At 55.1% G+C, this 15,160-nt stretch overlaps 1 protein-coding gene across 1 annotated transcript; it reads left to right on the forward strand.

Annotated features, from left to right (window-relative positions):
• The first annotated feature begins 540 nt into the window (after positions 1-540).
• Positions 541-14,577, forward strand: slx4 (SLX4 structure-specific endonuclease subunit homolog (S. cerevisiae)). Its single transcript, XM_051933364.1, is given in 16 exon segments — positions 541-698; positions 3,504-3,792; positions 3,877-3,978; positions 4,440-4,599; positions 4,863-5,054; positions 5,614-5,816; positions 6,036-6,322; positions 6,649-6,907; positions 7,186-7,244; positions 7,466-7,612; positions 9,035-9,204; positions 9,755-11,402; positions 11,404-11,719; positions 12,950-13,052; positions 13,144-13,398; positions 14,173-14,577. Coding segments are annotated over 15 exon segments (4,500 nt in total). The 5' UTR covers positions 541-698; positions 3,504-3,539; the 3' UTR covers positions 14,519-14,577.
• Positions 14,578-15,160: the final 583 nt, after the last annotated feature.

Consider the following 15,160-nt stretch of genomic DNA (forward strand, 5'->3'; position numbering starts at 1 on the left):
TTATTAGGCACATAAATAAACGTAGAGCAAAATGGACGGAATCAAGGCAACAACTTCAATAATATTTCATTTCAATTTAAACACAGTTGGCCCAATAAAGCACTTAGGATGCACAGGCAGCCAGGTTGGCACAGGGCTGGGGTGGCATATACTCTCCGTGGCCAGGTCGACCCTTTCCGGTCAGCTGTGGCGTTCACCTGGGTTTGTGTGTTCGTTTCGTTTTGTTCATCCTCCGGCATCGCGTGTATACGAGCAGAAGTTATATTCAAGTACATGAAAGACTAAAATCGCAGTTACATTAGACATGACGGCCGTGGAGAGAACCACTGAACCAGCTACGATGGGCATACATACATGACGCTCGGATCTCCCACGCGTACAAACGTCAACCTAAAATGAACTTTTCTCGACGTTTTCAACGCCGTAAAATCAGACCGAGGGTTCAACTCCTAGCGACTTGGAGCCAAACGGGGAAGTGCAAGGAGGAGCTTTGACGTCATAAGAAAGCGCCCGTCACGTGATCGGAAGGAGTGGCAGGCGGCAGGTAGGAGTCGTTTGTGTTTGGAAGTCGAAGTTAGCGCTCAGTAAAATCAAACAAAACGTTCGAATTCGAGCGCCAGGGGCTCGGGCGTAGGGACAGCAGCCTCACCCGCACCCTTTCACGGTCGGTGCACGTTGACCGTGCGTGCTACTCAATGGTTTGTATTTTTCAGTTTCACTGCCGATGCAGAGCGTTTGCGCGGACTGTTTGTGTCGCTTATTCATTCCTTGTATTCCTTTATTATTTTCTGGCGGCCCCTTCTTGTTCTCCCCCTCGCTCGCCTGGCTGCCGAGTGTTTGAGTCTAATTATTATTGTATTGTGCCTGTTTATTTGGTGAATCGGTGCTGCCGAACAGCCAGGCTTCGCTGTGCAGGTTTGCTTAAAGACGGCGTCGGTGTGGCAGCTCGTAATGCTCCGGTGACGCGACGTAGTAGAGCCGAGCCCGAGAATTGGGCAGCGTGACTTCCCCTTCAGTTTGCTCCGTGTCGGGGTTCTAAAACGTTGAATTTGGGTCCGAATTGCCCACGGGTGGGTGCCCTCCGTGGTTGCTGCCCGCCCTGTGCCCAGTTCAACGGGTAGGTCTCCGAGTCTCCTTCGTCCCAATACAAAGCTCCAAATGACCAGTCCGACCAAGGCCGAACCCAGTATGGGCGGCTGGCACAGAACAAGCAGGTACGAGAACCCAGACCTTCGCAGGGAGCTGTGCACATGGCGCGGTAAACGAGGTCTCTATATAGCGCCTTTCACGCCGAGATGAATAAAAGCGAGTATTGGGGGTCCAGTAAATGAGCTGGCGTCGCCTTTAAAATGATGGGGTTTGAGGACTTGGCACAGACTTCAGCTAGCCCTCAGTGGGTTTGCTCCCAGCATGCACTGCAGTGACAGTGCCAGTCAGTCGTGGGCCTTTGCCACGGGGTGGGGAGCCGTGCCCCGTTGGCTTTGTTCTTCCTCCTCCTCGACTTTCTGGTGTTGTGCCCCACGTCTCGTGACTTTTCTTGCTTCTTGGAGGCTCTGTCATTTACCCGTAGGGAGTTTGCGGTGGGCTGGGAGACGTTTCTGTCGGAGATGCCCCACGGCCGGAGCCGAGTGCTGGGTAGTATGACCAAAAGTCTATTTCACGGTGTTTTTCAGAATTGTACCGCTTTCACCCTATTCAACGGTATTTTTTTCCCATGCATGAGTGGATGTTAAGCACAATTTCCACTGCAGTAGACTGGCTAAGAATAAGCAACTCCACTGTCATGAGAATCGTCCAAAGAAACATTTGAATGTGCACAGAAGTACTAATGCAGGTTTGTGACAGTAATGAAGAGAAGGACTCACATGGCATGACAGTGGCAGTCCAAGTGTTGAAGTTGTTCAGTAAAAAGGCTCAACTCACATTTTGACAACATATTTTCAACCATCCAAAGAGGCGTTTAGACTTCGTCAAATATCCAGAGGTGTTTGTCAAACGTCGTATTGACTTGAATTAATCATCAATGTTCTGTAAAGCAACTGCACTTTCTGTTAATGTTACCAGTCTCTGTCCACTGACACCTTAAAGTGACTTTTTAAACAACAATAAAGTAAATAATAGTGCAACTTCCAGTGATAATACAATTACTTCAAGACTTCAAGCCCAGCTACATTACACAATACTCGCCAAATAAAATAAAATAAAACGAGTGGTGATGACGTCTTTACCAGCTGACCCGTCATTAAGGCAAAGTGCAGTAATCAGGACCTTACTTCACGCCAAGCTAAATATATAAATAATAAAGTTGTGGTGCTCTTTGTGTTTTAGACCTACAGAATCGTGTTAGGGCCACCAAACTGGATGTCGAGATCAAAGTCGACTTTTCCACTTTATTCTCCGTTTATTTTGTCATTAAAGTAGAATGTCGTAAACTAAACTTCATCCTACGCACTTCTTAAACGGAGGCACCGAGAGGCGGCGCGCATAGCGACTAACAACACGGAACACAAAGCATGTCATGTGCGACATAACTTATGATGGGGTTTGAGAAAATCTAGTAAATGAAATACTCATTTTAAGATGAAGTTTGGTTTACGATGTTCTACTTTAATGACAAGTTACGAGACTAAAGTCGACGTGTCGCCCCACTATCTATCACACAGTAAAGTACGACTTGGCTCGCCGTCTTCTCCAGCAGTACAGAAACAGAACTCCCACATTTGAACCTAATGGTCACATCCGACCTTTTAAAACCAAAGTGTCTCCAGACCACAGACGCGGCTCCTTCTTCTGTGTCCTCACGTTCAACTTCGTCTGCCGCCGCTTCGGCTCTCTGTCCTTTTTCTCCGCTCGCTCCCTCCACTGAGGCCTGTACTCCATTGCACGTGTTTAGCGGTGCAGCAGTGATAAAGGTCCCCCCTTAAACGGTCCCCCGCTGCGCCACGTTCCAGACGTCCTTTATGTCCTCGCAGGTGGCGCAGTGGTGGTGGTGCTGCTGCTTTGCAGTAAGGAGACGGTGGAAGTTTGTGGGTTCACTTCCCAGTTCCTCCCTGTGTGGATAGCACTTTGAGTACTGAGAAAAGCGCTGTGTAAATGTAATGAATTATTATTATTATTAGGCTATTTAAAGCGGTGTAAGAAAATCCACATCATAACAAAAATAAAAAATATGCCACCCAGCACTACCGGAGCCATCGGGCGTATCGGGGACCCCAAAGAGTGACGCGTTTAGGACGGCGCTGACAGGACGTCCTGTTTGCGTGTGAAGCTGCTGGGCGCTGCTCTGTGCCCCGTGTGTTGGACAAGCCCGCCTGAGAGGGTCGCTGTGATTAGGCGAGTGCCTGGAGCTGCTGGACATTAGGGGGTCCACGTGCTGACGCCCCTTTATTTATGCTTGGGTGTGCTGACCATTGGAGGGACCTATTTTGCTCGAGCTTCGGCGTGAAGATGTGACGATGGCTGGGACCACCGTTTGTGTTGTTCTTCCCGCAGATATCCACAAGATGTGAACTCGTGTGAGCGGCAGGACGAGAGCCAAGATGGAGAACTCGGACGACGAATTTGCTGACCTCGGCAGCCGTTTGTTAAAGAGAAGTAAAAAGGAGGAAGGGAATGGCAGCCACGCAGCGGAGGAAAAGTGTCGGCTGGCCAAGAAAACCAAGAGGAAAGCCAAGGCAGGAGCACTCGGACCTCCAGACGGACCGCCAGATAAACCTCCAAGCGTCCAGCCACACTCCTGGCATCCTCGCGCCAGTCCCAGCGGGCATCGGCCGGAAAGCCATGGCGTCTTAGGTGAGAGTCGGCTGATCTGGCTTGACCGCACGTGTGGCTGTGGCTCACTTAGCGTGTCACCCTTGACCTTTGCTCATGTGACAGGTGCAGGACCCCGAGTGAAGGACCTCGTGCTGCAGAGGATGCAGAAGTTCAGGAGGCCAAAGCCAGAGAAGCTGACGGCTGAGGGCGAGTCTCCGGGCACAAGTTGGTTTCGTTACACTTTGGTTTGCTCCTTTGCCAGGCTGTTTAAATTGTCGATTGTGTCGGACCCCCAAGTCGCAGATTCAGGCCCCATTGCATTGTAGAATCCGAAAAACACGCATGGGACTTGTAGAAAAGAGAGTGGGGGTCTGCAGGGTCGGTCAGGGGGTCCCAAGGCTTTAAATGTGTCCGTCTCTGCGTTTTCTGACGTTTGCTCCCATAATTGCATCTGAATGGAGCTGTGACATCACTGTCATTGTCACATATGAGCAGAGCAGTGACTGTGGCATTGGCATCCCCGTTGTCTGCACTGGGTACAGTAAGGGTGGTTAAAACTAAGAATGAGAGCCAGACTGTCTGGGCCCCCACAACTGACCTTGCAGACCACCGCTCCAGACTGAGGCTTTGGGACCCCACGGTTCTTCACATCGGTCATTGGCTGACCCCTGAACTGTGACCCGCAGGTCAGCAGAGTGATGAGGCCCTGGCCCGAGCGATTCAGAAGATCCTGGACATGGAGGCCACGGCGGATGGTGGGCAGAGTCTCGAGGGTCTCTTCTGCCACATCTGCCAGAAGGACCTGTCGGCCATGAACTGCACGCGCCGAGCTCAGCACATAAACAGGTAAGCTGGGCTCTGGGTGACACTTGGTGGTGGCCCGATGTCCTACACCCCCACGTGACGGTGTTCTGATCTCAGGACTTCGATCACAGTGGGAGGATGGCACTGCCAGCTTCTGGCGATTTGTGCATTAATGGGCACAGCACCACCTTTGACTTCCTGCATCTTCTACTGTGGAGGGTATGAATTGTGGGTAACCATCGGGCACAGCGGCTCTGCCCGTGCCCACCAGTGTATTCTCGGGTGCCTTACTGCTTCCTTCACAGGTGTCTCGATCAAAGCGAAGCAAAGCCGGCGATCCCAGAGTGTCCCATCTGTGGCAGACGTTTCACCTCTTTGAAAAGCCGCTCGGCCCACCTGAAGAGCTGTGCCTTGGCAATGGCGGTCCCGACGTCGGCCTTGATCGAGGCTGTGCAGCAACAGGCCCAGGAGCGGGTGAGCGGCGGCCCCAGAGAGGGGTGAGTACCACTGGCACTAAGAGGGGCTCGCGACGTGACCGGCCCGAGTGTGCTTTGTCTTCGAGACGTCGGCACAGGCCTTGGTAAACTAAAAATAATAAATGGTGGGAAACCGTAAAGTGAAGTGACCATAGGGTGGGCACTGTGTGTGACTGCTTGGCGCTGCCAGCCTTTGATCGTCTGTCACGATCACTGCACCAGCCCGACTCCTTCCAGAGGCTGAGGGTGTCCTTATAATGCAGACGTTTGGCCAGGATGGGGTACAACATTGTACCACACAGGTCTTAAAGACTCCCAAGACACGAGGGCAATTGGCAGACCCCGAGGGCGCGTCTGAAAGGAGGCAGCACAGAGGGGCGAGTGGCGCCACATTTGTAGGCAGCCTGAGAGAAGAGGGCAGGGAGGTGGGCAAGGCTGTGAAGGCCACAGGTTACAGTGCACACATGCCACCCGGGAAACACCGGAGAAGCTGAGCGCTTGGCTGGCATCATTACTGGCAAGGGGCGGAGCTCTGGTGTGCATGGCTTGAGACTGACCTGCTTTCTCGTTTTATGTGAAGTCTTACAGTCGGTCAGGTCAAAAGAAAGGGCACAACGGACAACCGACGACCGACAAAGAAGATGAAAAGAAAAGAAGAGCCAATGGACGAGAACACCATGGTGGCTTTGGCGTTGTCACGCTCGCTGATGGAGCAGGACGTGGCGTTGGCGATCGACGGGCAGCTGCCCACCACAGAGCTGCGGAGGCCTCTGGAAAGTGCAGGTAAACCCAGATGAAGGGCACAAGACCACCGGTCAGAAGTGAGTTGAGATACAAAGTCGCTGGAGGTCTGCATGTGCTTCACTTCTGGAAAGGCCTTCTCACCACGTGAGACAGTAGAGCCGCTTTAATGTCACTTGGTCACTTGGGGAGCCTTGTGCCACGGCCTGGAAGTGCACGCGTTCCACGGTCCAAACTGAACTCCGTGTCTTTACATTTCAGATAAGAAGCCGCGTAAAAAGCGCCCGGCGGCAGCAGCGCCACCTCCCTTACTGCTGACACGAGATCGAGAAGAAGCGTTCCGGAGAATCCAAGAGCGAGCGACGGCTTTACTTCTCCGTGAGAGGGCACAAATCAACAGCACCCCGCCACTGCCCGCCAGTCACGTGTCCTGGGACCATGGGAACAGCCGGCTGTGGGATCGGAGCGCCTTAAGTGGCAGTGGTGGTCTTCAGGATTTCTACACCACTGCGCTGCTGCCAGCGGTCAGGCCATGGAGCTCAGTCCAGGTAAGTCATGCCATCAGTTCTGCCCATCGCGTGCCACTTGGACTGATGATTAGACACCCAAGAAGAGCCCAGAAACTTCAGGAAATGGCCAAGTGGACTTTACGCCATAGTGGGCCGAGTCTCCAGTGTCAAAAGGTAATGCCAGGGTGGGTGATAACTTGAAAGGACATAAGCCAAGCCCCTTGACTGAAGCAGAGGGCGGTGGGGAGCTGGGCTGCTGCTCGTTTGTCTGTCCCTCTCTGTCCCCCTCTGTCCCTCTCTGTCCCACCACAAGTGATATGTTGATTTTTTTTCTTTTGTTTTTCTCGTTTCTTGTACACACGCAGAATCAAACAGAAGATGACGTGAAAGGAGTGGATGGCAGTGATGCCAGTGCAGAATGTGGTGTGGCACCCGCCACTGGCCTTGGGGGCCCTGAAGGCCTCATGCCTGACCCTCCTTATCCATTCGTTCACCAAAGTCAGAGTTCACAGAGCCAGCAAGCCCTGCGTGACCTGATGGAGCTCGCCGAGGAGGGGCTCACCTTGAGCCAGGGGGACCCGAGAGTATTTGAGCGAAGGTTGGGCGCCTCCTCCGGGGTCACAGGTGAGTCGTCATAAGGGGGGATTGACAAGAGCGGGCAAGTATTAGGCCAGAAGACCATCCTAGCTTGGCGCCACTCCACGATGACGTGTTGTCATGTTGGTTTTTGAGGGGCAGTGGGGCCCACAAATGAATGCAGAGACGTTTAAGGGGTGTAGTGAGCAGTTTGTTTAAATGAGTTTATTATTTTTTTAAACTACAAACTAAACTTTTAGTGATGATCTCCACATGAAGTGCTTGTAGCGAGTGGCGGCCTCTCAGTCTCTTCAATATTTTCACAGGTCAGGACGCCGGGCCTTCTGTCAAGTTGGCGTCACATCCAGGAGACTCCCAGGACTTGGTAAGACCAGTTGTGCCATCTCTTATGGGGGGGGGCACCGTCCAGCCATCTGAAGCCAGTGCTTGGCGATCCTGACTGTGGCACGTGTGGGCACTGCGTTGGTTTTGCTCTTGTCTAGTTTGACTGCCTGCCTGTGCCATGCTGAGTTTGGAAAGTGGCAACTGATGTCCAGGCCTCCGAGTGCTGCCCATTCACCATGTGGCGTTTCAATTGTCCTGCAGTTGGCGCTGCGTAAGCTGGCTTCAGACCTTGGTGGGATGATCAACAACCCTCAGCTGAGTGACGTCCATTTCCAGATGGACTGCGGTGGGCTGCTCTATGCCCACTTGTTCCTGCTGTACACACGATGCCCGAAGCTGATCGAGGCGGTAAGTGAGCTCTGAGCCGTGTTGTTGACATCGTGTCACCATTCCGTGCCATTGGTGACAGCTGTGTCCTGGTGTTGAATGTCATCTTTGGTGTTTGTTCATTTAAATACCGAGTGTCGTGTTGGTCGGGGCACCAAGAGCGGGTGACTTAAAGCGGCCCAGTGTGCCCAGCGTACACCGAGAAGCGTCCATCCGGTTTGATCGACTTTAACAACCGTTTAAGTGTCATTGACCGAGGGCTCCCGGGGTCTTCACGGCCGTAGGCACTTGTGCTGCGTCACCTTTGGACGCTCGTCCACTGCGCCCCTCCATAGTCGTAGGATCGATGAAGACGACTGCTAGTAAGAGCTGCACTGGACTGCTACTCCTGTGTCATGTGACCACCATGCCACGTGTCCCCACCCTCTGGTGCTGTGACAAACGTATTCAAATGCAGACCTCCAGGAATCTGATGTGGTCCTCCTCACGGCTGGTTACTTGTGACCGCTGAAGTGGCGCCACTCGGGCAGACTTGCCCACCGTTACCCTTCAGCAGGCCCCACTCCTTCAGACATCTCAAATGCGGCTTGTCACTGGAAGGTAGTATCAGGATGGCTCGTCCCGTCGGTGTTACATTTGTAAATCTGGTCACAACGTAAGAACATTCCAGAATGGCCCACCGTCTGTCTGTCCGTCTGTCACTTCATTTGGGCTTTGAACCGTCCGTGTCGGGTGACTTTGTGTCTGAGCGTCACAGCTGCACACTGAAGGACGTCACGTCAGCAGCAGTTCAGTCATGTGACCTCCAGCTCAGCACTGGGCAGCCCACCAGTCCACTGCATGGCGCGCACAGTTGACACACACAGTTGGCACACGTTGGTGATGTGGGAGTTCCATGACGCTGAGCCCAACTTTACTGTGCAAGCACATAAGTAGAGAGCAAGAATGTGCGCTGCGTAGAAGTCCAGCGGGGTGGGCAGAGCTGTGCAGATGCCCGCGTCAAAGAAGCAGCAGCGGCCAAGTGACATTTACACACATCACTAGGGCACACCAAAGTGACATTGGCCTGAACCCAAGTGTGGAGGGCAGAGCCCCGCAGATGAGGCCATCGGAGCCGCGTGACGTTGAGAGCACAGGGTCTGAGCCCTGGCAGGTGGGCACCGCCGTTCACGTGGAGCGATGCAGCCGTTTCTCAGATTTTTTTTTTTTTTTTTGAGGAACACGGCGACCATCCCAGCCGTGCATTGGGGGCTTCTTCGACTTTACAAGCCATTGTGTTGAGGGTCTCTGTGGGCAGGGAGTCGGACAATCGAACAGCATTGGTGCCTCATTTGGCAAATCTGATGGAAGGTTTTGTTGGGGTCGGGTGGGAGCTCCCCGTGGGGTCTTGAGGTCCTCTGATCTCGGACCCCCTGGTGATGTGTCTGCCTTTCTCTTTCTCAGGTTAATGAAGATGGCTTCTTGGTGGAAGAGGAGGGTCTGCCACAGTCCAGACGCCTTTTGTTAAGCGAGGTCTCTGTGGACGCCATGAGGGGATTCCTCGGTTACCTGTACACCGCCCAGGTCTCCATTGGCAGGACCACCCTGGATGAGCTGAGGGGACTCGCTGTCAGGTCTGAGCTTTGTGACTCTAGCTGGGCACTGAAGGCCTGGGGGCATCACATGGGGCGCCGAGCTCCAAATGTTTGTGCTGCTTTGAAATTCGAAGTTCAGCTTGGTGTGGATGAAGCTCACATTGGCAAACCCGACCAGGCCTGGACCCCAAGCGGTCTGCCGTCCACCTGGGCAGGATAAGCAAACCTAAGTGCCGGACGGGCATCTTGTCCAGAGTGGGTTACTGCCATGAAACTTTGGACTGGACGGACAGATGTTGGCGTGTGCTTCATTAACATTAATAGGACGCCACGCTGGCCACTTGTCACGTCCCTCTCCTCACAGTGATGGGTGGCAGTAAGCTGAAAGACGGACCCTCGGCCCACCTGCACACCCCCCAGATCAGAGCCATCCGCAAGAACTATGGTGTCCCTCCCCCAATCCAGCAGTGCCAGCTGCCCCCCGTTAACTCCTAGGTGCCCACCGACTCTCCTCCTTGACGCACTTTGTGACGTCCCTCTAGAGATGGTGACCTGGACCTGACGTGCTGTTTGCTGTTTCCCAATGCAGGTTTGGCGTGGACGAGCTCCTGGACTTGTGTGCAGCCTCGGCCGCTGGAGGAGGAAGAGACGACACTGAAGATGAAGTGATGGAGGTGTCCATGCATGAGGAGGACGAGGAGCCTCGACGTGACTGTGAATGTGGAGAGGAGAACTTCAGACAGCTGCTGCGCTCCATGTGGGTGGATGATGATGATGATGATGAAGATGACCGTGAGTCATGTGACCTTTATGGCCGGCCTAAGCCAGACACGATTGCTGAAGAGGAAGACCATCGGGACAATGAGCGGGTGAATGACGAGGAGCTGGAAGAGATCTACGAGTTTGCTTTGACGCAGCGCAAGACAATGGGCACGTCAGCAGTTAGTGACGAAGAGGACGGAGTGCCGAGTGAAATCCGTGAGGGCGATGAAGACTTGAGCAACGAGGAGCCGCGTCAAGGAAGACCTCCAGCAGAAAAAGAAAACGAACGACGGCTGCTGACTTTGGAGCTCAGTCTGAGCATAGAGGATGGCTGCCAAGGCCCGAGCGGGCACATTCAGCCCAGCCCAGAGGCCCCCCTTGAGAGAATGGAAGGGCTGAGCCACCTGACCAGTGCTGAAGTGTCCCTCGCGGGCGTCAGTCGCAACTCTTCAGGTGGCGCTGACGGGGACCAAAGCCACGAGGGGCCCATCCAGGAGTCGCCACGTTCTGAGGCTCAAGACGAGTTCAGCTCCTGCACCCCTGCCAGGCCTGGCGAGGACCCGGGGCCCGACTCGATGCCCGGCAGTCAGGTGTCGTCGCTTGTAGATCTTTCTGGTGGCTCCCCTTTAAGTCTGCCGGTGTTGGGCCTCTCTCCCGTGACTCCGCCGAAACCGGGCGAATGTTCAGCAGCTGCCCCGACACGAATGGGCGACAGTCCAGTGAGGCCCACAAACACACGAGTGCCGCTCTTCAACGTCTGCTCCAGCCCAGCGCCTAAAGCGAAGCCCCCTTTAAGTTTCATTAGCGGGAAGCTGGGATGCCCGACTTCCCCAATCGCTAGCCGTGGCACGAGATCGACGTGGAGCCTGTGTGTGCCCTCAGAAGATGAAGTAATTGTCCTGTCTGACTCGGATGAAGAGGCAGAGGATGGCGAAGAGCGGCCGGGGTCCAAATTCAACTCTCCGGTGCTGAAAGACCAACAGCGAGACGACGAAAACCGCAGCACGTGGACCCCCAAGGGGCCACAGGCTGGCGTATGGATCAGAGAGAGCCAGTCGGGCAGAAGGCAGAGTGGCGCAACAGATGCCAGCCTCTTTGACAACACCAGCATTGACACCTCCTGGCTGATCCCAGCCACTCCGGCGCCCACCACCGCCAGAGCAGTCCAGTGGTCCGCGAGGGCACCGAGTTTACTGAAGAGTGCAGCCGACGTGACGGGATGTGAGGTGGGCCAAGAGGGCCCCGTTCGGTGGTCTCCGTCTGGTGCCCATTTGGACACAAACAATGGCAGCTCATGTGGCCCCTCGGAGGGCAGTCGCCTAACCAACATGACACTTGGCAGCAGGGCGATGAACTCATCCAGTGTAGGAGACGCCAAAGACGAAGGACTGGCAGACTGCCAAAGCTGGCACGGCAGTGACAGTCCAGAGGTCTCTGAGGCGGATTGTGCCAACGATGGGCGCTTGCAGACTTGTGGGGAGGCCCAAGCCGACGGCCCCACCGGTGCAGGACGCCATGGAAGAGGCGAATGAGAGCATCTGTCTGATTGACGAGCCCCCTCTGCCCTTTGACGATGATGGCGGCTGGGACGCCAGCGAGGAGGGCCTGGGCAACATGGGTGACGGCACCCCGAGGAGTTGCTATGGCGAGGAGGAAAGAGTGGGGGCTCCCGGCGTGAGGTCACCTGCCAGAGGCGACCCCAGGCTTTGGGAGGAAGAGTCTTCTCCACTGGTCCTGCCGCTAGCCCAAAGGCTGGCAGTCAGTGCACCCATACAGCCGCTCAAGACGCCAGGTAAGGGTGCCCTATGAAAATCGGGCAGTGCCACTTGTTTTGTTTGGATTGACTTTGCATTGTTGCAAATGTTTCTGCTGACTCCGCCTTCCGGGTCCCTTCGGTGATGTGACGAGTGTGACCTTCCGGTGTACAGATGACAAACCTAAGAGCGGGGTGCCCACTTTGGGGTAAGGGTTAGCCGGGAGGGACGGGTCAGCTAGTGGAGAGGCAATGGTGGCAGTCAGCCTAGAAGGCGAGATGTGGACTGAGTGGCACTGAAGCACGGGAGAGGACGATGGTCCAGTCGGGTCCGAGGTGTGCGCATTCTTCGTTTAGTTGACCCCTGGACCAGCTGGGCAGGGTGGCAGCACGTTGAAGATGGGACGTGAGCCAGAAGTGTGACTCGAGGGTCTGAGCAGAACGGGTGACGGCACCAAAACGAAAGACGATGGTGAAGTCTGACAACGGTGATCATGATCATGGTGACCACGCAGGGCATTCGCCAACTCGGTCAGCCGAGCGTAGGACACGGCCCTTAATGTCAGCTTGGCAATGGCATCACTAATGGTCAGCAGTGGTGGCACCAAGCCGTCTTCAGACACATCCCGAATTGAAAAATCCGACGTGCCCGCTCTAAAACCCCAAGATGGCATCTCCATTATCTTTAGAGGTCGAAAAGTAGGCTGGAAAAATGTAAAAGCACACGAGTGGGTGGCACCAGCATTGAGGATTGGTGGGCAGCAAGAGCCAACCTGGCATAATCAGTGGTGCTCGGCTCAGGCTGGGGCTCCCAGATGGCACATGCAGGGTTCGGGATAGTTTGAGGCCTTCCTGAAAGCCTCTCACGCTGGCAGTACCAACATCTGTAGATGGCTGTCCTGCCTGGGCACCCCGTGGGTGGCGCTCGTGCTGTTCTGCCCCTTTGTGTCGTTAACTACGTAGACGATTGGCTGTGGGCTTTTCAGGACGGCGGCCGTCAGAACATTGTGGGCACCGGTTGGGTAGAGCTGGCTTCATGTCCTGTTGCCCACCAGTTTGTCCCCAGCCCCTCGCACGTTTTGCCTTGTCACTTGTTTGTGCCTACTGCTTTCTTTCAGGGTGGGCTCATTACAGGGCTATAATAGAAGAAGACCATTGCTGAGCCAGGGTGTATAATGGGAGTGGGCACAGCCAGCTGATGACCTGTGACCACTGAACGGAAGCCTGATGCCCACCTCACCCCCTTTTTTTGTCTTTGCTTTCATCCAGCTGTAAATAAGAAATCGGTGCCAAGAGGGGCACTGGTGCCCATCACTCCGATGCCTGTCTATGCACAAATGGAAACCCCGGAGCTGAAGGCACAGCTTGGCAGGTGTGTTTGCTGAGATGAGGCCCGTGCCAGCGAGCACAGGTTGGTGTGAAGGGGCTCGGCGTGACTTTCTGTTGCCCTTCTTGCCCCTCAGGTTTGGAGTTCGTCCTTTGCCAAAGCGGCAGATGATCCTGAAGCTCCGGGAGATCCACCAGTACACACACCAGGTGGTCAGCTCCGGCTCTGAAGACGAGGCCACCACAAGAAGCCACGCCCCTCCACGGCCACCCCCTCTCGGCGAGGGACGACGGCCCACCAGCACACGAGAGCAAAGGCATCCTGAGACGGGGTCCGAGTCCTTGGCACCATCCCAGGCTTCACACAGCGACGAGTCCTCCTCCTCCCAAAGGTGGGTCTCCTCCGCCGCCCACCATTGCCCACTCTAATAGAAAGTGACCTGAAGTCTTGGGTGCCCGAGTGGCAGGCAAGCAGCTGGTTGGCCAGGTGTCTCCATTTCTTGGTGGGGGACCCTGAGGGGCTTCTAAGAAGCTTCGAGTGCCATTAGCAGCCCCAGCAGAGGGGTGGCACGTGGATGGTGAGGCTTGGAGCGGGTGACATCCATGGCTGGTAAGTGGGTGAGAGAGGGTCATAGGGATCAGCACTAGGAAGAGGGCAGTATGGGCATGCATTCCTAAGGCTCCCTGGCACCCCCTAACAGTATATAGCGCCTTTCAGAGAGCAGGAGAAGGGGGAGAGGTGGTAGTGGCGCCTTATTTTATACAACCCCCTTTAGCGACTCTCCGTCCACCACGGGCTGGAGCTGGGCACGTGCCAACCTGCTGAGGTCATCTTCTGCACAATGACTGGCAGGTGATACTTCATGAGCCCAGTCAGAGTGCCACACCAAGTCAGCCTGTGGCATGGGACCACTGTATGGTGGCACAGTGTTTGACCATCTGAATGGCCTCCATGTTGGGTTTAATTGGCTCACATGGGGCCAACACTGGCGATTCTGGCTGCTAGGGGCATGGTGAGAGGGTGGAGTGTGGGACCCTTGGCACACACAGACGAGCATTTGTGTTCTTAATGCCGGTGTGCGTGGCCAGCTCAGGTGCCCCCTTGTGCTTTGCCTGTTGCTTTCGCTTGCCACCTGAACCCTCCTCTTGCTTTGCTTGTGTTGCAGGTCCAACCCCGAGGCGCTGGAGCTCTCTGAGGATGACGATGATGCCGAGGCTGTGCCCCCGTCTCAGGCGGCAGCACGGGAGGCAGAGAAGATGGCGGCGGTGAAGAAGTTCATCCTGTCGAACCCTGACCTCCACCGCCGGGTGCTGCTCTACGAGCCACTGGTGCTGTCACAGCTGCAGGCCCACCTGAAGGAGGCCGGGGTCCGGCTGGGGGCTGCCAAGCTGCTCGATTTCTTGGACTCTCACTGCATCACCTTCACCACGGCAAAGCCGCACAGGCGGCAGCAGGGCGCCAAGAAAAGCAAGGGCCCGGTGCCCAAGAAGGGGGGCCGTCTGGTGTCCTGACTGGCATTTTATTTATTGGGGACAAATGTACTCACAATATAGTTTTGTATTTTAATTGAGCAGCGTGCAGGTTGGCATTGTGTGCATCTTGAAATGGGGTGACATGGGTGGCAAACTGGCATAGAATGCAAGTTCAGCCATTCATGTCTGCGCTGTGCCCACCCTAGTCTAGGCACTGGGGGTGTGTATGAGCGATGCCCTGCCCAGGGAAGAACCCACGAGGGTGAGCTGTGGCAATCTGAGCCCCTTTTTTGGATGACGTGGTTGTCAGGCCCGATCCCACCACCAGCGGGCACTGGAGCGGAGCGGCCTGCGTGGATGAGACCTGAAGATGCCACAATTCGGAGCCCACGAATCACACACGTTAACAGCACGTTCCAAATGAGCTGAGGTTCGTCAGGGTGGTCCGCCTCGGTGGTAGCTGCCCACCTACTTTTAATTCTGCTTAAAGGGTGCTTGCCACCAGGACAGGGTACCACAGACTCTGCTGTCAACTCCCAGGGGCCCTGTGCCTGCACTTCACTGTGGCACGATAGGTGCCAAGTGTCTCCATGGCCTGATGCCCCCGTGTGACTCACTCCACGGAGACTTGGCAGTGACCCTTGATGCTGCTGCCTTCAGTGTTGTCCATGTGCCACCTTT

This window comes from Erpetoichthys calabaricus, chromosome 11 (assembly GCF_900747795.2).
Source record: "Erpetoichthys calabaricus chromosome 11, fErpCal1.3, whole genome shotgun sequence".
Lineage (NCBI taxonomy): Eukaryota > Metazoa > Chordata > Cladistia > Polypteriformes > Polypteridae > Erpetoichthys > Erpetoichthys calabaricus.